General features: G+C 46.2%; 1 protein-coding gene across 1 annotated transcript in view; it reads right to left on the bottom strand.

Annotated features, from left to right (window-relative positions):
- LOC130389444 (spondin-1-like) overlaps positions 1 to 23,329 on the bottom strand; it is a 50,357-nt gene extending 27,028 nt beyond the window's left edge. The window contains exons 1-6 of the mRNA XM_056599234.1: positions 22,454 to 23,329; positions 21,473 to 21,579; positions 14,943 to 15,076; positions 8,355 to 8,428; positions 7,830 to 7,952; positions 7,098 to 7,246 (exon numbers count right to left, since the gene is read on the bottom strand). Of these exons, the coding sequence (XP_056455209.1) occupies positions 7,098 to 7,246; positions 7,830 to 7,952; positions 8,355 to 8,428; positions 14,943 to 15,076; positions 21,473 to 21,579; positions 22,454 to 22,667 (801 nt within the window). The 5' untranslated portion in view covers positions 22,668 to 23,329. The remainder of the gene's footprint in view (positions 1 to 7,097; positions 7,247 to 7,829; positions 7,953 to 8,354; positions 8,429 to 14,942; positions 15,077 to 21,472; positions 21,580 to 22,453) is intronic.
- Between the last annotated feature and the right edge of the window lie 2,940 nt (positions 23,330 to 26,269).

Raw genomic sequence — 26,269 nt, 5'->3', positions numbered from 1 at the left:
AAGACTACCGTCTTGGAATACACCATCGAAACAAATTACTAGGCCATGAATAATTGAATAAAATCAATAAACAAACATTGTGCTGTGTGAAAATAATGACTGCCCTCAAGCCTAAAACATGCCCCTACTAGGCTACATTCATTTCAAGAAATGAATAACTACAATAAATATATATATAATGAACATATTATTATTATAAAATATTAACATAATCTTTCTTATAACATACAAAAAACAAACAAGATAACGACTTTCAACACAGACTTGAACAGCTGAAAGCGACTGAATGCTAGTGGCTAACCACCTCGTGTGGCGGTGCTGGGGTTAAACACAGTATGAGGAGCTGGCGTTAAGGTACTCTCCGGTCTTAATGGCCGCAGTGCTGCCGTGCTCTCTGTGTAACGCCGGCTCACGCCGCCAGCCTGCCGCAGCCCCCCATCACACTCGAATAAGACACCAACAACGGAAAAATAACCTCCTGGACGAGAGAAGGAAACGTCTCGGGCGCCATGGTCTTAATCTTTGGCTCGACGGATCCACTTGTCTCCCTGCGATGGCCCCACTGAACCTCTCGACCAATTAGACCCAGTCTCCGAGTGCTGTCCATCTGTCGGCATCCAATCACAAACCCCCTAGGAGGACCTCCTCAAGTTTGTGTGTTTGCATGTGTGTGTGTTGAATGTGTGTGTGTGTGTTGAATGTGTGTGTGTGTGTGTGTGTGTGTTGAATGTGTGTGTGTGTGTGTGTGTGTGTTGAATATGTGTGTGTGTGTGTGTGTGTGTTGAATGTGTGTGTGTGTGTGTGTTGAATGTGTGTGTGTGTGTGTGTTGAATGTGTGTGTGTGTGTTGAATGTGTGTGTGTGTGTATGTGTGTGTGTGTTGAATGTGTGTGCCTGTGTGTGTGCGTGTGTATGTGTGTGCGTGTGTGCGCGCGCGCGCGCGTGCCTGTGCGTGTGCGTGTGTGTGTGTCGAGTCCACTGCGGCGCACCGATTTAACAATCCCTCAGGCTCTAATAGAGGGAAAGATAGCACCAGTATACTGTTCCCACATGGCACACACACACACACACACACACACACACACACACACACACACACACACACACACACACACACACACACACACACACACACACACACACACACACACACACACAAGCATTTGCTTGCGGTTGTCGTCCTAACTTTGGGTGAACTAAGTGTGAAATCCATAAATAGTTTGGTGAAATCGAAAGAAAAAAAAACTCGCAGCCCCAGGAATGCTCCCATCCACGTGCGCACACACTCACACATGCACACACTCACACACAGATGTGAGGGGAATGTAAAAAATGTGCCCACTGTGTACACTGCGTGCTCTGTAGACGCAAGATTACGTTGCTGCCTAGTCAATTGAACCGCATGCATTGGAGAATGTGCCTGGTTATCTAGTTCACACAGCGAATATGACCAGGGGAGAATGGGGTTGCACATGCCATGGATACGAGTGAAAGGGGGCAGTAGTGAAGCCCCACCGAGGACAACCCGGTGATGAACGGGTGGCATCAGGGCTCAAAACCAGCTGACGATTAAGGACACAGCGGAAGACTGTCAATGTAGAGGGCAAGTTTGCAGCCCAGGGTGTGAATGAGAGCGAGAGCGAGCGAGAGAGAGTAAATAAGAGACTAAACTCATTCTCTATAGGCTGGCTGAAGATACTCATTCAGCAATTTTTATAATTTACATTCAAAGATTGTCAATACTATCACACTTGAACAAAAGGATGATGGTCATAATAAGCTCACACACACATGGAAAGAGAGAGATAAAAGAGATAGGGAGAGAGAGATCTCTCTCTCTGTGTGTGTGTGTGTGTGTGTGTGTGTGTGTGTGTGTGTGTGTGTGTGTGTGTGTGTGTGTGTGTGTGTGTGTGTGTGTGTGTGTGTGTGTGTGTGTGTGTGTGTGTGTGTGTGTGTGTGTGTGTGTGTGTGTGTCCCTTGCCTGTCTATGCTCGGTCTGCTGCAATTTCCTGTGAAGTGGGGTGTGTACACACACAGATGAAAGTGAAGGATGATAACACCTTGACAACACAACACAACAACCCAAACAACCACACCTCCCCCTACAAACACACACATAAACACACACACACAACCCCCCCCACCACCAATTTCAGCTTCAGACCCGCCTTTCCGCCGACAAACCTGTGCTGTTGCAATCAGTCTGGAGTCTTTAGACCGCATCAGACTGGGAGTGAACACAAGCCGGACACAAACACAGTCTGAAACAATAGGAGGGAGAGAGCCAGCACTGAAGGAAAGAGGAACATTCATTTGCCTGAAGGAAATGAGAGAATAAAAGACGATGAAAGAGAAGCTGGGACAGTGAAAGGGAAAGACAGAAATGAGGCGAAGGAAAGGCGGGGAGGAGAAACGAATGGGAGAAGAGAATAGATGTTTTCATCCGTCTTTTGTGGAGACTCATTTTAGGTTGAAACAGGCCTTGAAAAGAAAAGCCAAGTCAGACTAAAAATACCCACTGCTACTCTTGAGTTTATTTTCTGAGAGTTGGATGAAGGTCAGGCCGGGAGCTCTCTTTATATCAGCACCAAGAGGTTCAGAGAACATTCAGTGTCTACTGTACGTCCCATCGAAATCACAGCGCTTGCTACTTCCTTCCACTCTGAAGGTCATTTTGACTATCAAAGGTCGATATCACCTTCCACCTAGAAGGCAATTCATAGTGGAAGAAAAAGGTATTGAACTGCGTTTGTTGATCATGAGATCCACACTCTGGAGCGAGATCACATTGCCTCTTGCATCAAGGCACAGCAGTGATAGCATCAAATGTCTTGCAGACATATGAACCCCCCCCCCCTCTTCAAACATCCAAATTCTTATCCACGGATAAAGTGTCGACAACAAGACAACTCCTCGTTTCTAATGAGCACTCACATTGCAGGTTATTTGCACTGCAGGTTATATAAGTCAGAGCTGTAACGGTTTTGTCTTCAGTTGTAAGGATCACTATAACGGAGTGATCGGAGCAGAAAGGAAATGAAGTAAATGGAATGAATAAAGATGAAGGGGAGCACAATGATCTGATCCACGTCTAACCGGTGTAGGTCTAATCAGACCTTCGACACCTTCTTTTAGTTTGGGCTGCAGACACGACAGAGAGTCCACGCCATTGGCCCACCGGTCAGCAAGCCATGTGACATTTTGCTCTGGTGCTCTCCTGTTTGAGTGCAGTGTGTTTGAGAGCACCTGACATTTCAGAACAAAGTCTTAATTAGCCAGGCTACGGCTGCTCCTCTCCCCAACACCCCGTCCCACTCTGCTTCCGGCCCTGTGTGCTGTCTTGGGGGGGGGGGGGGGGTGGGGGGGGGCTCTTTGGTGGTTGTGTAATATGCTCCGGGATTCATTTGACATTTTCAAGCAATTGAGAATTTGTATTTTTCCCTTCTTTTTTTGGTTCTTGCGACTTATTTGGAAGTAAGCGATGAAGCGTTGACATTAAGAAGAACAGGAAGGGAAAAGGGTGGTGTCGTTTATTTATAACCACCCCCCCCACCCCCTTGCAACAGGGGACACGGCGCCTTCTGTCTTGATTGTAACCTTTATCTTTTAACACTTTTAAAAACTCAAAATTAGAGTTCAGAGTCGAAATTAGGTTTTCTTTTCATACTATGTGAATCTCCGGTATGGCAATCATCACAATAAGGTAGCATTATGCACTATAGATCAAACCAAATCATCATTTTTTTATTACATCTACCCATTTCTTTGTGCGCATGCGATGCACCGTTTGAAATTCGTCCATCTGGCATCACCACGCATAATTAGTCATATTTCAAGCTTTGACATTCATTCTTTCAGCTGTTTTCGTTCGCCTTTTTTGTTTTTTTTCACCCACTCAACATGTGAGACAGGGGAGCCATCAAAGCATAAATCCATTGAAGAGGCGGCTATGAATACCAGGAAGCACTGCGCCCGCGACAAGCGTTCCAAATTCAACTAGAGAGGCTGGGGGAACACAAAGAGTCTCGCTGCGCCCCTGTCTCCTACAGACTCTGTATAGGCGGCGACAAAGGCAGCCAGCCAAAATAGAGAGGATCCAGAAACGTGCCGCCGACGACGCTCGGAGGAGTGGCTGCATGCCATTGAGAAAGGGAGAAAAACATTTATATTCTGAGAATGTCGATATTGTTACACCAGAGCGAAAAAAACACCCCAGAAAAAAACGGTGGGAAACGGTGAAGGCTTGGAGACTGAGATTCTACCCTTCATCTGACAGGTGGAGAGGGAGAGAGGGAGAGAGGGAGAGAGAGAGAGACAGACGGGTGTGCATGTGTGGCCGTGCAAGCACGCTTGTGTGTGTGGTCTTCATGTCCTTGACAATTTAAAGTGCAGAGTTCCTTTTGAGACCTTGGTTCCACTTAAAGGAGGCGTTATCAGAAACATACGCAGAGGAATCTAGGTGAACAGTTTCCCGGGCACGTTGAGACAGGTCCAGTGCTGTTAGAGGCAACGCACACAGAGCGGCTAATGCTGAAGCACTGGTTCAACCCCGATGTGTCAGGACAGCACACAGCCTCTACACGCTGAAGAAATGACATGAAAAGACAGTAATTCATTTACCAAATAAGCTGAGTTACTCATGGTTTCTCCCATGCTTGATGGATCTTGTCCAGGGTGATGAGCCAGATGTATTGTATTCTGAAACGACCACACCTCAGAACGGTCTTTTCCACGATCTCTGTATAAAACTTTAAAAAATTGTCAATCCAAAGTTTTGTGCATCATATCTAAAATAAGGAAAACAAGTCCAGGGACCCAGAGCGTCCTTCTAAGCCACAGGGCTTAGAAGGCACCTTCCGGGGTTACGCTTGGCGTCAGTGTGAAAGCAGGGGAGCTCTGGGTGAAGCCGTGCCTGCGGGCTCACTCTGGCCTTCTGCTGGTCAGGGTCATTTGTCTTGGTCAGGAGAGCGGAGAGAGAGAGCACCAGAGGGCTGTTGTTGAGACTGTTGTTCCCACAGAGGGTTGACTCTATGCCTGGAGGCCGTTTCGTCCCGTCACCACAGCTGAGTGCTTCTTCTCTCTCTCTTTCTCTCTCCCGGATGGATGGTTGGGATTCTCAGCTAATACAGGGATTACTGACCCGCACTCGCTTCCCAGCTCCTTCTGCAGCAGCTCTCTCTCTCTCTCTCTCTCTCTCTCTCTCTCTCTCTCTCTCTCTCTCTCTCTCTCTCTCTCTCTCTCTCTCTCTCTCTCTCTCTCTCTCTCTCTCTCTCTCTCTCTCTCTCTCTCTCTCTCTCTCTCTCTCTCTCTCTCTCTCTCTCTCTCTCTCTCTCTCTCTCTCTCTCTCTCTCTCTCTCTCTCTCTCTCTGAGCTGCGTCAGTGTGTGTCATTGTGTGTGTGTGTTTTTGACAAAAGTTTGGAGACAAAATTCACACAAGAGAGATGAACTTAGAGAGAGAAAGGGACAGAGAGAGACAGCCACAGACAGAGAGAATGCGAGAGAGAGAGAGAGAGAGAGAGAGAGAGAGAGCGATAATAACAGTTATTTATATGGTAATATTAAAGAAGCAAAAGGCAACTGAAGAGACACAAATAGAGGTTTTCTGAAAGTCCAGCAGTCACTCAAGATCCATCCTTTTAAAAGACGAACAGCCTTTTACCGTCCTTCTCACGATAAAAACCCCAAACCGTGTCGCTCAGTGTTGCACTCAAAAGCCCCTCTTTCAGTCCAGAGACCAGCGTCTGATGAACTCTGTCCACTATAGAGCGGCCTATACGGAGAGCTCCATGGCATGTGCTCGCTGCCAGAGAGAGACAGGGCCGCCGCCGAAGCCCCTACTAAGCTGTCTGTCAGCCTTAAATTTCGCTGTACAGCGAGCCAACACGAGCTGACAGGCAGCACACAACGGAGTGCCGAGCCCCCCATGAACACCCTACTGTTCAGCGCTGACGGCCACGGTGCAGCACTGAACACTGACTGGGTGAGAAGGAACGTCGAACTGAGACCCCCTCAACACAGGATGATGCACTGGAAAGAAGACAGAAATCCAGCCCAAGTGTTGCAGAGTGCGTTGGGCGTGATCGCACACACGCACGCACAGACACATACATACACACACGGCCCCCTCAACACGGGATGATGCACTGGAAACAAGACAGAAATCCAAGTGTTTCAGAGTGTGGTTTGTATGATCGCGCACACACACATGTGCCCATGTGTATGTATGTACACACATACATGGGCGCACACACACACAAAAAATAAATCAGATTGGTAAAACCAACGAATCGACCAGTTGCAGATAAGCTTTTATCTCTTCATGCAGACAAATGCGATCTCTCTCTCTCTCCCTCTCTCCCTCCCTCCCTCCCTCCCTCCCTCCCTCTCTCTCTCTCCCTCTCCCTCTCCCCCTCCCTCTCTCTCTCCCTCTCCCCCTCTCTCTCTCTCTCTCCCTCCCCCTCTCCCTCTCTCTCTCCCTCACCCTCAAGAAACCCCTTGCCCTTCCCCGAGCCCCAGCTGTCTGTGGGTAAGTTCACCGTCCCACCCTCCAGCCCAGAGACGTCTTCGGAGGCACGGAGCCGCCTGGCCTGCTCGCTATGCGCTAGGCGGAGAGAGGGAGCGTATGCTTTAATGGGAGGGATAATGAGGGACCGCAGGGGAACAGTGTCGGACATGGACACTGTGTTGATGCTAATCCCCGCTCCATACGCTCTATGGAAATGAGCAACACCATCGCCAAATTCCAACTGATAGTCGTGAAGCCGGAGGAAATTGGTGTGCCCGTGCGTGCGCGAGAGTGAACAACCCGACTGAATTTAGAGAGGAATTTGAGCCCGATGTCTAGAAGCGAATCAAGGTGATATTCAATATCAGCAGATTAAGGGGAATTTGGAACTGCAGCTGAAGTTCTGACTCTAAATTATAATCAAAAAGAGCATCTAAAATGCCATCGCAAAGTTTTCCCCGTTGAGTAGAACCTGCCATCTCAGCGATGCCTTCTGATCCAAATGGACTCGCTCGATGCATTAATGTGTTTCCGCTTCATAAAACGCACAAAGAAAAAAGCAGGGTTAAAGTCAAACCCCAGCTAGGCCTACCTTCTGTCTGATCTCCTCCTCCATCTTGATGGGAGAGCCCAGCTCAGCCACCTGCCGGACCCCCTCGCTGGCGTAGCCCCCGTACTCCCAGGGCGTGTACCCCGCGGTGTGGGACGCCCCGATCAGGGCAGACCAGTGGTTGGCCCGTCCTGGGACACAGGAAGAGGAAGTCACATGGACAACAGAGTTGTTTTTCATGATATTGTCGTTATGATAATGTAAATATGTGGACCTTTCTCAATGATCGTCATGATGTTAAGATAATGAGATCTATCATTTTATACAAATAATGTATTTGATACTAATAGTGTAGTTGCTGCTCTACATATAGTCACATTTTAATAGTCAGAATTTTGGTTAAAATGTTGAACGTTTTACATGATTTTACGTTTCATATGATGCTAAGATTATCCGAACATTGTTTTTCTCACATGCTAGGAAATCAGAGATTCCTCAATATTGATCCTGTGATGAATAATATTCAGCATATTTTTCAAATAATATTGTGATCTCAATCTCAATACAGTTCTTGCTCTGAATATTATGATGAAATAACTCATATCGTTTCTATTTCAGATAATATCGTGATGTTCCACGAATCCCGATATTGTTCCTTTCTGAATAACGGCGGAGAGATAACACACAGAGACGATGTGAAAACGGGTTAGTCACGGTTTTTGTAACAACGACCCCTGGTAGCGTCGTTTATTGATCCCCCAACGTAGGACTCACTGGGGAAGTCTTTGGGATGGATCTTCTCCGACCAGTTTCCAAAGAAGGTGAGTCTGTACTTGGCTGTTCCGCACGCACAGCACTCCAGGGCCGGGGGCAGCGTGGCCTCCCCGGGAACGTGCTCTGTCGGAGGCGAGAAGGACACACAAACCCGTTTCAGCGCATAGTTCAGTGAGTAAATAATGTAGCCACCGCCGCGCCAACACACATTCGCTGGCGCACACACACACTCACTCACATGCAGAGGCACACACAGACACACACGGATGGAAAAGGTTGCGTAAATCTCGTTTTTTTTTTTTTTTTACAATCCATGTCGAAGCAAAGTAATCACCGGCAGACACGGCAACACACACACACACACACACAACAGAGGCGCTTCGTTCTGGGAATCTATTGACAAACTTGCAAAACGCAATTTAGTATTAAATAACCTAAAGTAGGGACAAAGGGTTCACCGCGTTTGTGAATAAGATGGCGGCCGCCTATTCAAGCTAGAACACGAGAGGATGAAAGAGGCGTCACCTTTCTCACAGAGTCGCACGGTTAAGGAGCCCTCATCCTGGAAGTAGATGACCCTCTTCTGGACGATGCTGGCCCTGTGTGGACGGACACACACACACACACACACACACACACACACACACACACACACACACACACACACACACACACACACACACACACACACACACACACACACACACACACACACACACACACACACACACACACAATGAGAGGGCGCGAGATGGATCAAGAGGGGTGAGCGGGAGAAAACTAGAAGACATGGTGGCCTACGTAAAAAAAAAAGAGCGAAAGAGAGCCGGCAATCCATTAGAGTCCTATAATGGGTGCTGCTTCCCGTCTTTTCATCCAATACTGCCATCCCATTTCTCCTCTGGTGGTCGGGTCTGGGTGGTAATGGTCTCACCGAGGTGTCATAATGGACATGGGCAACACATCTCGCTTCTGATGCGATTACACCGCGCACGCACACACACACACACACACACACACACACACACACACACACACACACACACACACACACACACACACACACACACACACACACACACACACACACACACACACACACACACACACACACACACACACACACACACACCCCCCCCAGTCACACTCGGGAGCAGGTAAGTGGTGGTGTTAGGGGCTGACAGGGGCGGGCACGGGCAGGTGTAGAATCTATGATTATGAATATATGAATAACTCAGAAGCGTCCCAGCAGGATGCCAATTATAATTCATGATTTAATGTAGTGCGCCCACTTAACACGGTTTAATATCTATTAGACCCAGCCCCATAGCCCTTCCACCGAGAGGAGAACGGTTTTGTTCGCGTCCGTTAATGGAAATAATTCCCTGAATGTAAGTGATCGTGAGAGAGCGATCGCATATATATTATTAGAGTGAATATAGAGTCTGGGATCCCGTACTCGATTAATATTTCCTTTATCATATCACTATATAATTAAATTATGTTATATTACTATGATTACGGCCTCACTACCTAGTCGGCTGCCGTTACCGTGCCACATGGCCCAACCTTGTGTTTGGGGCACAATTAACTCGACGTCCAAGCAGAACAGTCCCCAGAATGCCGTTTGGCTTGAACGGCGCCCGCTTCTCTCGTCTTTCTTTGATACTTCACACGAGGACGCCGGCGACACAGAGGCGGCGCTCTACCCGTCGCCACGGCAGCCACTTGACAGTTATTGTATTTTATAGCGCGACATAAAAACGAGGATATGAAGTCGAATGCCACGACGGAGAGATGGAACGGGGGAGGGGGAGAAAAGATTGCAGAGACAAGGGGCATTAAGTAGACTTATATTGTTATATTAAGCCCATCAATTTCACACTTACTCTGAGCGGTGCAATATAGCCCGTGACATGCTATGACCGTTTGAGCGTGAAATTGAAGCAGACAAGTGAAATATACGGCGTCAGTGTTTGCGTACGGCCGCCCCCTCTTCATGTTGTTCCTTCTGGCCACGTGGCAGTGCTTACGTGAGCAGTGCTTGTATACGAAGATGAGGAATGGAAAGGGAATAGCTTTACCTGTGATGCAAGTATGCGCGACTTGCGCGCGTCTTCTCGTCTCATGACTACCGGCCTGGTACCACGGGGAGGAACTGAGTCAACATCCTTCCAATTCTGCACACCTTCCCCATCTCTCGCTCACCCCCCCCCCCCCCCCCCACGCTCTGGATACGGGATGAGCCGTGTCTTTATGTGGTGTTCCTTTAAGAAGACCGGCGTTGGTCCACTCGTGTTACCAAATTAGGATTAATTATTTTCTGATAATTAAAGTGTTCAATTATCTTCTTAACCGCTTTTGAAATTAGACACATTTTGCAAAGATCCTAATTAATATGCTTCTGCTGCGAAGTACGATTGCGTTTGAATACAGTCCGATTAAAAATAAACGCTCGTTCAACACATATGAAATAGGATCAATATATGTTGATGACGTCATCTTTCCGCCTCATTGCTTTTAGGAGCGCAATGCCGCAACCGGCCAATCCATCCCTCCCCTTCCGACCCGAGCCGTCAATTGGCTGAATAATCTGCATATGTTTACATATTCAACGCAATCTTTTGGATGGCTTTTATGTGACAAATTGAAGTCGTAGGCTACTTGCGCATAATAGTTGAGGAAGTACTAAGTGGTTCTCCCTCGGGATGGCAGCCCTTCATCGCCCTGGCAGTGGCGACGAGATCCGCACTTCGGAAGTCCACACGTAATAGCATTCCAAGGAATCTCGTTTTCTGATGGTTTAGTGCGGGCGGAACATCGCAGTAATATAATTTGATCCTTCAGGGTTTGATTGGATCGTGCGAGCTGCCCGTCGCGGGCTTAACGTAAGAGGGAAGCAGAAACCTGTTCTATTAACGGCTGAACGCTAAACCTGCCGCTGCCTGTATCGCCATTTAGTTCAGCCGCAGAGGAAATTACATTGATTAGATTTGGAGGAAATGTAACTAATACACATTTTTGAGTTTCTTCTATGCCATACTTAATAGGTGAATAATGTGATTATGGCAATGAGTCAACAAGGGAAATGAAGTCGAATCTGTGGCGTGTCTGAGAACATTTTTTTAAATCAAAGTACAATAATATTCTCTTTTCCAAGCGATTAAGATAATCAGATTTGCAAGAAAAGGGGCTGTTTACTCCTTCCCTTCAAAAGTGTACAGTAAAAGAACAAGATGGCAGTCAGGTGGATATAGCGCGTGTTGTTGAGAGAGAGGAAGATCTCCCCAGTGGACTACATCCCTGAAGCCTCTCCTCTCCCAGCACCCACTCAACCTCCGGGGGCGCTGATCGATACAACGTGGATTCAGAGGCACTGAAGGACGGAGCGAGCGGGAGCAGAGGAGGAGGCGAGTGTTGAAGGAAGGGTCTGTGGAAGAGTCTCCCATCCCTCAAACGGAGGGAGAACCGATCACTCAAAGTGGACACCCTCTCTGCCGCTGCGCCTCTTCTCTTGTCTCTTCTGTATTTATACACCTTTCACGACTCCATTTTATTGCGGTGTGTGCTGGCCCGTTACCAGTATTTCTCTATCTACCTGCCCCCTCCCCCTCCCCCCCCCCCTCCAGAACTAATCAAAGAAGGCCGGTGGGGAGGGGGGGGGACCCCCAGAGCTCCTGATGGGTCTTATCAGGAGATTGGGGAGATCCTCATACTGATTTGGGCTGAGCTCATCCGACCGGATGGGTGCCAAAGGCTGAGGGGAGCATGGGCACACACACACACACACACACACACACACACACACACACACACACACACACACACACACACACACACACACACACACACACACACACACACACACACACACACACACACACACACACACACAGCCCCCCTGGGCGGCTCCCAGAGGGGGCATCACAGTGGGCGAGGTGCCGACAGTCCCCGGCAACAACCTGTAAACATTGTTTTTCAACTTCTTCAAATGTTCCATGCATACACAAACTGTTGGGCTTTAATTAATCCATTCATCAAATCAACTGAATGGCCCAAAATAGGTAAATAATGATATTCCAGTACTCCCCATTTGCACTAAAGTTCAATGGCCCAATACACAGTGGCTAACATTAGGATTTGGATGGAATAATGTCTTCTCTCTGAGAGGGGGGGCACTGAGAAAAAGGTTAATTATGGCTATTACTGATAGCACTGCTTGGGTTTCCTCAGTCCCACATTCTGACTCATAAGGCAGGGCACGGCACGATGCTTTATTATTTCTGAAGTGACCAGGGTTATCTCTGGGTTACGTCAGTGTAAAAAACGGTTGGGCGCAATGAAGCTTAGTTTCCATCAAATGCGGGCCTACGTCCTCATGAACACAGCCATAACAAACCCACACACACACAAATATGCAACCGTGCATGAATGCCCACACTCACCCACACGGTAATCTGATGAGAATTCTGAATAGCAGCGAGACTGTCAATTTAGTTCCACAGGCCGGTGCTTTTAAGTGCCAATTGAGAAACGTGTCTGCTAGTCTATTCCAAACTACCTCCGTGCACGCGGCTACATCTGAGTCGAGCACAAAATAAACAGCTCAGTACCTGGAATAACAAAAAATATAATCTGCATTCGGTTGAACCAGCCAGTGCCCTACAACACTGAAGTTACAGAGCCCAGCAGCTTTAGGCAACGTAGAGCAAGAGAGACATTGAGAGAGTGAGAGGGGGGAGAGAGAGCGAGCGACAGCAAGAGAGAGAGAAAGAGAGAAAGAGAAAGAGAAAGAGAGCGAGAGCGAGAGCGAGAAAGAGAAAGAGAGAGAGAACGGACAACGTCCAGTGAGCTCCGTTTTATTTGGATCTTAGGGACATGTTTGACGGCCGTGTGCGGCGAACAACGTCTAGAACAAAACTACGTGGCCTGGGATGAAACGGCGGGGGATATATCGAAACATACAGCCTGCCCAAAAAGGGCCATAAGCCAATCGAATAGACGCTAGGGCCAGGGATATGGGAGGGATTCGTGTAGCAGCAATCCGATTCCTTTATGGAGGGTTTGGGTTTATCGGGCTAACAAACAAGCTGGACGGTGAAATGCCAGCTGTCGGGGAGCAGGTACATTAAACACAACAGCCCGGTGAGTGATGGAGAGATGGGAGGGTCTTGCGGCCAGAGAGAGAGACTCACATAGTTTCACTTTTTACCAGTTTAAATTAAATTAAATTGATCCATTTATTTTTATGTTTTACTATTATTGTTTTGTATCCCAGGCTGTAACTTATTATACTTTTGGTGCTTTGGGAATGTACATTTAAATTTACATCCTAATAAAACCCTTTGAAGCCTAACTCTTGACACAGAGCAGGAGAGACACAAACAGAGGGAGAGTTGTTTTGGTTCTAGACTATTATGGTACATTTCTCACGGCTGGGAAATGATAAACAGGACTCACACTTGGTTGATCGGCTAATTAAAACAACCCTGTTCTAAGGATTTACCCCATCGCTACGAGACAACTGTATATTTATAGAATCCTTCATCCCATTTGTGTATAGACAGGCACTTCCAGCACAATATAATTTCCTCTTCTCTTCAATCTTTCTCTGCATCGTTTTATTTGGAGTACCTAAAACACTTCCTTTTGTCTTTTAATTCCAAAGTAGCCTGTGGGCATTTTTGTAAGAAGAACATTTGGAATTAATGAGTCCATCAGAGGAGGAGTGCCGAGGCATTGTCTGCCAGGGGCTGCACACGGTGAAAGGTGTGTTTCGCTGTGTTCAAGAACAAGAACACACGTTACCTTTGAGTAATGAGCCACAAATTAGCTGCACACGTATTTAAATAAGGACGCAGTTAATTATAATTGAAGACCTAGTTATTGTGAACTCTTAATTAGTAATTATGAAACTATTGTTTACAGTGTATAATAGAGCCTTTTTGAGCAAACTATGGACGTCTGTTCTAATGCAGCTGTCCATCAAGAGAACAATCACAATACATACAAGGCCAGCACTGAAAGAGGGCATGGAAAAAGTCGTCAGAACCTCTGTTTTGAATTAAGGGGTAGTTTGTACGACACTTCAGTGATGTTGACCTTAAACTAAACTCACTAAAGTTGTCACAGCTTGCATGCAATCTACTTCCGATAACGCTGTCGTTCCCTCTCCCACCCAGGCTGCTCCGCGGGGCTGCGCTGAACGGGAAGGTGAACTGAAAAGGGATTTGTGCCATACTTTCTGGCAAAATGGGCTCCGATGTTTTGATAAGAGAACAGGAGCCCATAAAGATTGCAGCAGTTATCGTTTGTATTGTGTCCTACATTTGGGGGGGGGGGGGGGACTCATGCTCCATCCCAATAGTGCAGAGCCCGTGCTTTGTCTTGTTTGGCTTTGACGCTCAAGGTATGACGAGTGATCCATACTGTCTCCTCCGTGGGCCTGGTTCTTCCCCGCACTCCATCTGCTGCTACTATTTACAACCTCCACGTCAACTTCTAAGATATCATCGAAGTAAGTGGCCTTCGAGTCAAGTGGTAAATGGACTGCATTTAAATAGCTCCTTTCAGACGTGTGGCCACTGAAAGTGCTTTTACAATTATTGGCTCACATTCACACGAAGTCACAGCGACCCAACCCCCGACGATGTTTTGCGGACGCAAAGAATCTCGATTCTTAGATGAATGAATTTCAGTCACCTTTGAATAATATAAAAATAAAAAACAAAAAGAAGAAAATGACGAGTCCTGAGAAGAAGAAGAAATGTCATTAGTCCTGAAAAAAAAAAAAAGTTTGGTTCCTGTTGAGGTCATGGGTAGGTAGGGAATTTACTTTATTTTTTATTTTATTTTTTCCAGCGGCAGCAAATGATAGGTAGGTTGTTTTCATTTAAAAACGAGAGAATGCGCTCATCCTTGTACAGAATGAAGAGGTGCTGTACAAAAACGTAATTATAGTTTGCATCAAAACCTTTTATTTATTTTTTTTCTTCCATGATCATAAAATAATTTGGGTCGCACATAAATTGACAGGGTCGGTTGTAAACCGGAACCAAACAAAAAAAATGTTTACGCCTTATTAAAAATAAATGGTACGCAAGCACGACGTACTTGAGTATGACGCAGCCGCTGCCCGCTGGGGGAGCCGTCCAGAGGACCTGGATCCTGGTGCGCCGTCGGGGGGTGGTCTCCGTCACCGCGGGGGGGCAGTTGGTCATGAACTGGGTGTCCTCCTCCTCAATGATCTGGGCATGGGAGCAGGAGGGATCTGGTTAGGGTTAGGGTTAGAGTAGGGTTAGAGTAGGTTTAGGGTTAGAGTAGGGTTAGAGTAGGTTTAGGGTAAGAGTGGGGTTAGAGTGGGGTTAGAGTAGGGTTAGGGTTAGAGTAGGGTTAGGGTAAGAGTAGGGTTAGAGTAGGAGGGAAGAGGTCTGTTTAGGGTTAGGGTCAGAGTAGGGTTAGAGTAGGGTTAGGGTTAGAGTACGGTTAGAGTAGGGTTAGAGTAGGAGGGAAGAGGTCTGTTTAGGGTTAGGGTCAGAGTAGGGTTAGGGTTAGAGTAGGGTTAGACTAGGGTTAGAGTAGGGTTAAAGTAGGAGGGAAGAGGTCTGTTTAGGGTTAGGGTCAGAGTAGGGTTAGAGTAGGGTTGGACTAGGGTTAGAGTAGGGTTAAAGTAGGAGGGAAGAGGTCTGTTTAGGGTTAGGGTTAGGGTTAGAGTAGGGTTAGAGTAGGAGGGAAGAGGTCTGTTTAGGGTTAGGGTTAGAGTAGGGTTAGGGTTAGAGTAGGGTTAGGGTTAGAGTAGGGTTAAAGTAGGAGGGAAGAGGTCTGTTTAGGGTTAGGGTTAGAGTAGGGTTAGGGTTAGAGTAGGAGGGAAGAGGTCTGTTTAGGGTTAGGGTTAGAGTAGGGTTAGAGTAGGGTTAGGGTTAGAGTAGGAGGGAAGAGGTCTGTTTAGGGTTAGGGTTAGAGTAGGGTTAGGGTTAGAGTAGGGTTAGGGTTAGAGTAGGGTTAGGGTTAGAGTAGGAGGGAAGAGGTCTGTTTAGGGTTAGGGTTAGAGTAGGGTTAGGGTTAGAGTAGGGTTAGAGTAGGAGGGAAGAGGTCTGTTTAGGGTTAGGGTTAGAGTAGGGTTATGTGGCTAAGAGCTAATAGGGCTAACCATCAGTGTTACTTCCCTTCACTTATTTTGGAGGTTGTTTGAAAGCCACTCTCTGCGCAAATAGAGAGCGTATACAAATCAATATCCTCTCCATCAAGTCAATCTTACACCAAATCATTCTACCTCTCAATTCTCAGTCACTTGAACATCAAATATAGTAGCGGCAGAATAGAGTGGTTAGGCCTAGCTCCATCATTTATTGGAATGACATGATTGTTGGACCAGGAACAGAGGTTCAGTAGATTGATGTGGGCCTACTTTTATTGGAATTTTGTTTTATTAAAATAGTTTTTTTATTGGCTTTTTGTTATCCGACAATCTTGTTTTCAAGAGGGTGCACAGAGACACACACAAAGTTTGAAGGTAACAACAATGTGAGAAAGACAGCATCCAACAGTTCTGTTAGGGGGTTGCTAGTTCATGCAGCAACACCCCGTTATTCAACGTGGCACATGGAGGAGTATGTGAGGAAATACTGTTGATCAGAGTCTTGGTAACTCACGAAAGTTTAGATGGGTAATAAGAATTCTCAATCTGTACACACAACTTGGGGGGGCCTATAAGTGTGGAACACGCACACGCACACACACACACACACACACACACACTTTCAAATATTGCAAAGGGACTATTCTCAGGCACTGTCTCGGTTTCCACAATAAAAACGTCTCCAACACTTAAAAGTCTTTTGTGTCTTTCACGGCAAAACTAGGGAACCGAAGAAGAAAGCCGCTCCCCGGCTCGTCTCCCTTTCTCTGTAGTTTTCTGACACACGTCATTTTCCACGGTGCTCAAAAGGGACTCCATTCATATTGGCCCTCGCTTTCTGCACTCTTCTTCTCCCGTTTCTCTACCATTTATACTAAATCCGACAACTGAAACAGACGCACGCGCGCACACACACACACACACACACACACACACACACACACACACACACACACACACACACACACACACACACACACACACACACACACACACACACACACACACACACACACACACACACGTTCATCCCGCCGTGCCAAGGCTAGTATCCAGTATTGCCCTTTTGGGGGGGGGGGGGGGGGGGTTAGGGACATGTGTTGCAGAATGGGAGGTGTGATTAAAACGTTGGGCGTGGGTGGGGGCGTCTAGGTCAGAGTGCTACAAGGAGATGGATCAGTGCGTACGCATGCACACATGCAGCACGGGAGATGATGACAGGGCGGCAGATGGCATTCAAGCACTTGTGTCCAGAGGTCCGGCTAGCCATAGCAATCATTTTCTTATAGCAACCGCCTCGGGATGTAGAAATAAGACCGCACGGCGCCCTTCTGTGTCTCCTGCCGTCTGCCACGCAGACACCGGTGTACAAACACAAGGTATCGCGAACACAGATGTGCTCCAATTAGAGGTGCATTCATGCATGGGTCTTTATAGTTGACCGAATTCAACGGGCACACATATGACAGCTTGGTGTAAATATACGGTTGATTACTGCTATTGTTGCCGTACAAACAACTAGGATTAATTCTGAAAGTTGCTAGCAGCTCAGTGGCTCACGCGCAGGCACGAAGCAGGCAAAAGGAATGCAAAAGAAAGGCTGTCAGAGTAAAGAAGCAGGCAAGAGGAATGAAAGAGAAAGGCAGGGAATGGTAGAAGGAAAGAAGACAGAGAGAAAGAGACAGCGGGAGGGGGGTTGTGTGGGGATGGCAAAGAGGGAAGATGAGCTTTGTTTTTCATTTCAGACACTGGCATGTCTATGTGTGCCCAGAGCGAGAGAGAGTCTCTCTCTCTCTCTCTCTCTCTCTCTCTCTCTCTCTCTCTCTCTCTCTCTCTCTCTCTCCTCTCTCTCTCTCTCTCTCTCTCTCTCTCTCTCTCTCTCTCTCTCTCTCTCTCTCTCTCTCTCTCTCTCTCTCTCTCTCTCTCTCTCTCTCTCTCTCTCTCTCTCTCAGCAAACAGAGACTTGTTTAAACATGCACATGAGGTGCACGAGACCAATGAGGCCTGAAGACCCACCCCCACACACACACACACACACACACACACACACACACACACCCCCCCACACACACACACACATCCACTCCGACAGTCCTGTGCGCGCCTGCTGTGCGTGTGTGCGTTTGTGCGCCTGCGTGCACGCGTTCGTGCACGATGTGTTGGATAGGGTCAAAGGGAAGGCAGTAAACTAGACGGGCCTGCAGGGGGAATTCAAAAGTTCCCGATTTCAGGGCGACTTACTGACACACAGATCAGAAAAATGGAAATATCTTATCAGCACTCAAAAAGGAGCACACCGCAGAACGTTACCAGCCCTCTCTAGTCTCAGTGCGTCAACCTGCAGGGCATTGACATTTTGCCACAGGGTTTCTATCAATCACAGCTAAGGAAACCACTGAGATCCACAAGCCTGGAGCCGTTGCATCAAATCACTGCCCTTCCTTTGACATTATTCAACAGAAACACAAAAGGGTGTTTTATCTTGAAGGACCGGCGGTAAAATAAAGGAACAAACTGCAGCGTGTTCTATGATTGCAGTCCACCATTATTAATATCCGTCTTTATTTTCCAAAAGTAAACCAACGAACATACGAATGCCCACTCATCAGGTCAGTCACATATACATATTTTTCTCTTTAAACGCACACGGTCTGTACGGTTTAACTTAATGCCATAAGCTGAGTCACAAATATATAGGACGTTGCTATGTTAGATGATAGTAATTGGGATGGTTGATCCAGATTTACACTCGAAAACACTCCCTGGATAGTCAGTGGAAAAGGGACTAGATAAGATAATAGCTGTAGCCTCTTGTCATCGCTCCCTCTTGTCCAAACAAACTCCATCCGTCTGCCGGAGCAATAACACATCACTAGCCTAGAAAAATACGACCTGTGTGTCCCATGATTACCCAAGAAGGGAGAGAGAGGCTGGGAAACGCACACACTTACGCGTCGTCGTCCCCCCACACACACACACACACACACACACACACACACACACACACACACACACACACACACACACACACACACACACACACACACACACACACACACACACACACACACACACACACACACACAGTTGTGTGGCTGTTGTTTGGCTCCCTCTCTGGCCTTTTATTTTAAAGTGTGTTGCCACAGACAACACACACTGAATGGAGCAAACTAGGATACACACTCAAAGAAGTAAACGAAAGAATATGCACATTCCGAATACTTAGCATAGTTTACAATGGGGAAAAAATAAACAGAATTCAACACAAGAACAAATCTCAGCGACTATAAAAGCCTGATGCGTGAAATAAAGTTTTGTGGCATTTTAGTGGAACAGAAGTTATCTAGGATAACTGCCAGAAGCAAAGGAGCAGAAAACTGCATTAAGTACCAAACAGGAAAATCAACAAACACACACACTGCACACAGACTATTACGACACTGCAAAGCCGACTGAATAATTTGATTGTAAAAACTATGTACAAAAATGTACAAAAATAATTAACAGAAAAAAGTGTTTTTAAATTGCTTGCCTCAACTGCTAAGCGACACGGACGAAATATTTCTAATCCTCAGAATATGAGGAGAAAAAAAATCCTTCCGAAGGTTCAAGACATTGACATTAACAGAGCAGAATGTAGTTGGACAAAATGCCCGAAAGCGTCTGGCAGGAAACTGATTTCCTCACTTTTCTGTATACATTCTGTTTTGTTTTGTTTAAGAAAGGCTTGCATTTTGCAACTGTCATGTACGCTTGTCCTAAAAGATATGAGGGGAGAAAAGCAATGCTGAGACAAACTCTCCCTTTGTTGTCAGCTTCAGTGTGAAATGTTTGATTATAACCACTCCTTCTTGTCCGTCTTATCTGACTATCCAACGGATCGAGGCCATGGTTTTACTGTCCGACATACTCTCATGGTAAGCAGGTGTGTCTCACTCAAAGCAGGTGTGTCTCACGGTAAGCAGCTGTGTCTGGTGGAGATGTTCTTTATCTGAGCTATGGCTGGGAAACTCTTGGGAACTCTTAAAAGTAAAGTAACCTTTGCATCTCAGCGTAGTTTCCAAAAAACATTACGCAGCCAGACAGCGTTTACCAGAACTGCCGCTCCAGGACATGTGCAGAATAGTTGGCGGTTTAATCCACCTCAAATCCTGTAAATGTATTGTACGGCACAGTAGAAAAGAGTTTCCCCTTCTCCACAGGAGACCAACCGTGTTGTTGGCAACAGCGCCAGGGCCGTCCGTTTCCTCAGGACAAAGATTCAGGATGTGTGATTCCTCATGTGGTCTCGAATTCACATAAATATAAAGAATGCAATAAAAGGCTATATATTCAAGAGCAAGATGAGAACTCAACCAAGGGCCAAAATAAGCTAACAAGAGTTGAACCATACTGGGGGAGCACTGAAAAATAAAATTAGAAAAAAGTGTAAGGATTTAACACCTAAATGGCTCCTAAATGCGGGAGAAACACCCATGATATGGTTCAATGGTAGGATTTGAAGACCATCAGAATGAGAAGACAGCATTCCAATACCGGAGGGAGCATCACCTGAACTAACCCGGAGACTATAACTCTCCCAAAAACATATCACCAAAAATGTTATCATTTAACTTTTTTATTATTCAATTACTCAAATTCCTGATTGCACAAATTCAAAAAGGAAAAACCTTTCGCATGTGTACTTCATACTCGAAAAATAAGGTACCAAATGTATCTTTTTAAAACACGCATGTATGTTTGATATTTTATCATATTTTATTTCCTATCAAATGTTTGTAATAGGAAATGTAAGGGTCTGTCCTGGCTTGCAGTCATCATCTTATAAAAGTAACAGATCTTCGGAGGGCTAGGATATACTGTAAAACATATTTTCAGGTATCCCTATAAAAGCAATTTCTTTAAGTCTCTCAGTGAGTGGTCCGGAATATAAAAGGCATGCTTCGCTCTCCCTGTGGGCGGGGGCCGTTACTTTAGACGCCTAAGGAACATGTGTCCTCAACACTTTTCTCTACCCAGGGGGGTAATTGAGGAAGCCATGTCTCCTCTCAAGAGCCATCTTCCGCTCAGTGGGAGCTGTTGCTATACTGAAAGAGGAACTGTCTCGACCCCTCTCTCTCTCTATATCTCCCTCCATAACACTCCCTCCCTCTATTTATATATCCATCATCCTTCCCTCATCTCGGGGGACATTTTCAGTTTCTCGGTGGGAAGTGTGGAACATCTGCCTCGCCCCCCCCCCCCCCCCCTAGCAGAGCTCGACAAAAGCAGCGTTGTCCGCCACAGTAGCCTGCTTATGTTGTAGTGTTGTCCGCCACAGTAGCCTGCTCATGTTGTAGCGTTTTCCCACAGAGGGGCGAATTAAGCTGCTCTCCACCGAATGCGCGAGCGAAACCTGAATGTGATGATGGCAGCAGGCGTTCTGAGACGACTCATGCCAGAGCATTGGGCTGGGCTGATAGGATTACACACTTTCTGATGTGGTGCAGGCCGCGGGGATTCTTACCTGGAACTGACCGGCGTAATGGCCCTCTGTTGTGCCCTCTCTGCCCTCCTTTAGGGCGATGAGGGTGAAGCCTCTGAAGTACGCAGGGCTGGAGGCAAGCAGGACCACTGCATTGGGAAGGAAGGACGGAATGAAGGGAGGAAGGATGGACAGAAGGAAACAAAGAAAAGTATTGGTACGAATATAACCATCTCCCCAACCATAATGAATGGTTCTCTGCATGGGAGAAGAATATGAACATGATATAAATACAAGATAAACAATATATCAACCAAGGGAAATAAACTGACCTTCAATTGGGAGGCTATGATAAACAATACAATTATGTTTCTGTGTATAGTACAATAATGACAGTAATTATTGTTTATGATACATCGTTTTTATTTGAAAGAAAATGTGTTTCCTTCCCTTCCAATAGCAAAAATTAGTTATACATAAATCATTTGGTTAAGATGTATCCAATGTCTAATGTTAATTGGAAGAAAGACTGCTTTCACAACTAGAATAATGTCAATGCAAACCTGCTTCGTCGTCGTTATTCAAGCTCTACTTTTAAGATTTTTACGCATGTGAGATCTAGGTCAATACACACATTGATCTTTACCATCAGGATTTTATATTTTCAACGACTAGACCTTTGAATTCAGACTATTCGGAATCTTTCCAATTAATATTCATATTGACGGAGGGAGGCTAATCGACTCGACTTGAGTAATTAGGGATCACGTCGTTTTCATTTGAGAGAAAATGTATGCATTTCTGTATATCAGACTGTGTTTCATATAATGCATTACAGCACATTTCGACTAATGGAGATCAATTCGAGTTTATTGCACCATAATGGCATGCCTTTTTTTAATTACAAAGTTTCGATATGTTAAGAGTCAATTAACTCTGCATTTGTCAAACTAACGTTAATGCTGTTATGCTCTGCATATCAGGAGTAGGAGCCGTGAAACTCCACCAAAACAAACCCCATACCTCTGTAAGAGCTCCCCGGCTGGTATCTATCCGGGTCCCCCTCAACCCGAAGTCTAAACTCGTGGTACCCGTCCCTCCGAGTCCCCTGTGTCTGCGCCCGGAGGATACGACCGCAGAAATCCGATCTGCTGGGCCCCTCCGAAAAAGCGATCGCGGTGGGGACAAAACTACAGACAAAACACTGCAAAAGCAATGCATACACGTATATCTCCATGTCGGTTCCTCTTGTAGAAAAAAAAGTCAAGGGAGTCGGAGTAAAACACTGGAAAAATAAAGAAAAAGGCAGCAGATGAGTCGACAAACCTCCTCAATAAAAAAAAAAGTAACTCCCTAGATGTCAACAAACTACAACGGGGGCCAACAAAAAGCCACGGGAAGCATTCCGGTCCAGAGCAGAAGAGGACCTCCGGCGCGTCTGAAGTTCGACCGCTGTCTGTCGCGCACAGAGAGCTCCGCCGCGATGTGCCCTGTGAGTGTTGGGTGGATGTGTGTGGTGGGGGGGAAACGCCGTGTGCTTATTTGCCAATCTCTCGTATCCCTTTGACGCGAGGCGAGGGGATGGCCAAATTGAAGCTCCGCACGCAGCACAAAAGTCGACTTTTAACGAATCCTAGGCGCTGGGAGCGAGAAGCCCCCCCTGGAACGGAGATCGTTTCACTCTGATAAACAGTAGACCCATAAACTGTAGCATATAACCCAGACAAGCAATGCCACTGCTCCCCGAAAGTCGACCTTTTGTGTGAATTAAACACTGTTTCTTGGATCTCGTCTCTCTTTGACTACAGAAAGTAGCCTCATGCTTCCATGATGCCTCGGCTCTATATACTGAACATATATTGATCGGGACTAGGCATACGTCAGTGTGAACCCTGTTAATGTTATAAGCATTCAGGTAAACCAAGTAAAGATATTTCGGGTATACGTAGGGCACACACAACGAGAGGACGTAGAACGGTGCAGACACGACCGCCCAGAACCGCAGACTACTTCTGCGTTCACCACCTGTATATAAACTCCAAAAACGGCATGAAAGGCCCTTGCTTTGCCTCTATATCCAATAACTCAAGTTGTCTCCATAGCCTCCATGTTGCTGGCCTCACTCGTGGGAAGCTGTAAACACACTCACTAGAGAGAGCAGGTTGTGTCCAGTAGGGGTCCCCCTTCTCCCCTCTACATACTGTACATAGTTTTTCATGATGAGAAGAGGGAAATATCTCGGATATGTTTCAAACATTCCCCAATCGTTTGCAGTAAAGTACGTCTAGCACTGAATTGAGTGCAAAACAACTGACGTTCCCTGGACCAAGTTTGGTTTTATCTGAACTGTAGCAGCATTGGGAAAGTAGGTTTATTTTTAACTATCACACAATGGAACAAGCCCCTGGATTGCAAAGTATCTAATGTTTTACCCACCCGTCTGTGTCTGTGAGCAAACCCACCTGCCGTGACTATGTACAATGTAAACTGTCTGATGGATGACCTCACTTCTACCGCGGAGCATGACCTTAAACTTATTTCAGTGTCTGCACAAAGTCAATACGGAACCAGTGGGTGGTGGTATCAAGTGGTCTACTGTGTTTAGTCTCCGGTATTTGGCATGGAGCATTCTTGGTTGCCAAGTCATCTCCCCAGCTTCTCTTTTTTTAAAGCAACATTTCTAGTATTTTCCTGGATTTTTCTTTTTGAACTGATTTTACAGTAATGAGATTAAATGTGATAAAATTGTAGAAAACTTCATTATACCAGAAATATAACACAAACATTTAGATCATTGTTCATTTAAAAAACTATTCTGAGTTTCTCAGTGTCATATATATAAAATATATAAAAATATGATGTAAATATATATCAAATAACCAAATTAGACCCAAGCACTATCCTACTACTTTTACTCAGATGTCTTGTCTTTGGTCTTCTACCATTTAATATATTTAGAGCCAGGATGATCTCTGTCTTAAGAGAGGCTGAGTATAAACAAATAAACTGATCCATCAGGCTTAGTTCTGGCACGGTCAGATGTGCATCGCCCGCAGCAGGGGTGGAACAAGAGTAAAATCAATACCGTATAGTACCTAAATTCACTACAGCATCTGATACCAACAAAGCAAATAGCCTTAATGGGGTAAGAGTTAGTTATAATGACGGGTTGGCTCTTGTTGCCCCGTGGTGAGGTGACATGTAAATGGCTTCTCCCTTCCACCCTGGCCACGAGACCTCCCAAGATCAGACTCCATCATGTTGTTCTTGCTGACATCGATGTACATCATCCCTAGCATCGTGTCTTTGTTCCGGACGTCACAGTAATGGTTGGTGCTTTGTCCATACCAAGGGGCAACCCATCGATGCATGTACTGAAGTACACTAACACAAACATACACACACACTGATACGCTAACACATGCCCAGACAACACACACATAAACACACACTTGACACTGACATATGGAACACAAATACACGTAAACGCATCCTTGACACAACTCAACACACACACTGATCTAGTGTGTGTGTCATGAGAGTGGAGGGCACAGAATACATTGACAATGCATACTGCGAACATGCAAGCTCATACAATTTTGATGGATGATTTTTTTCCAAAGGCCATTTGGAACACATTCATTCGATGAATGAATGTGTAATCTAATAGCACAAAAAGTCCAATTAGTTTTGGGGGTTTTGGTTTTTTAATCAGTTTGGGAACACATTCCCGCATGAATTCCGTGAATTCTCATCTCCCAAGTTTTAAGTTGTTCAATAATTCATGACCAACGGGGCCAACGTCCAGCCATTTTTGGCAAGCTGAAAGGGAATATATTGACTTTACTTTCATGGAATGCCCATGTAATGGATTACTGTGCTCCACTTCCAAGCAGCCACACTGGTCTCTCTCAGTCACCACAAATATATAGCCCTGTCAATCAAATTTAACAAGCAAAGGGATTGGTGGCATACGGTTGGTTCGGAATGGGGGTGGCGGCTGCCTGGGTCGGTTTGAAGGGGGGGGGGGGCGGGGCGGGGCGCGGGGGGAGGGCAACGGCATAAAGAGTGAGCGAGAGCAAGAAAAGCATTGTGACGTGATTAAGGAGGTGTGACGCCGGGGGTGAAGGTGCATGTTTGGAGTGCGGGGAAGGTATTTTAAGTAAATGCAGGATGATGGTCGCATAATCATGTTCGGCTGTGGTGGCGGGCTCGCTGATTGGATGAGATGTTCCTGTATTTTGTGCTCTCTCTCTCTCTCTCTCTCTCTCTCTCTCTCTCTCTCTCTCTCTCTCTCTCTCTCTCTCTCTCTCTCTCTCTCTCTCAACTCCCAGCTCCCACTCATAACTCTCTCCCAGCTACATGGGGACGACCCGTGACAGCTCTGTAATTGTTTTATATCCTGTACCACACACGTCTTCATCAAAGCAGCCTTCTTCTTCTGCGGGGGGGGGTGCCTGTGAATCAATAGACATCCGAGGAGGTTGTGACGCGTAGGCCGGTGTGAGGACCGGCATTTACCCGGAACCAACATACTGATTTTTCACTGCCACCCCATTCACACGCTCATGTGATTGCTCAGAGCTCATCAGTTTCCCAGAGTTTCCTCCACGCTGCCACTTTCCCCGCCCCAGGATCCCTGGCGTCTCTCAACATGAACAGCGCACTGCTTTTTTTAGTTTGTCCAATTTGACACCAGGTACAGCATAGCATTGACATTGATAGGGAAGGATGCCAATTAATGCAGTTAACGCAGCAGCAATGGAAGTGCCACTAACCTAACATGGAAGTCTCACCTTTTGGGCTTCAGAAAATGGTTTTAATACATGGAATATGTGG

Source organism: Gadus chalcogrammus, chromosome 9, assembly GCF_026213295.1.
Source record: "Gadus chalcogrammus isolate NIFS_2021 chromosome 9, NIFS_Gcha_1.0, whole genome shotgun sequence".
NCBI classification, from domain to species: Eukaryota; Metazoa; Chordata; class Actinopteri; order Gadiformes; family Gadidae; genus Gadus; species Gadus chalcogrammus.
Note: the sequence above shows the minus strand (reverse complement) of the source record. Positions and strands in the feature narration are given on the sequence as shown.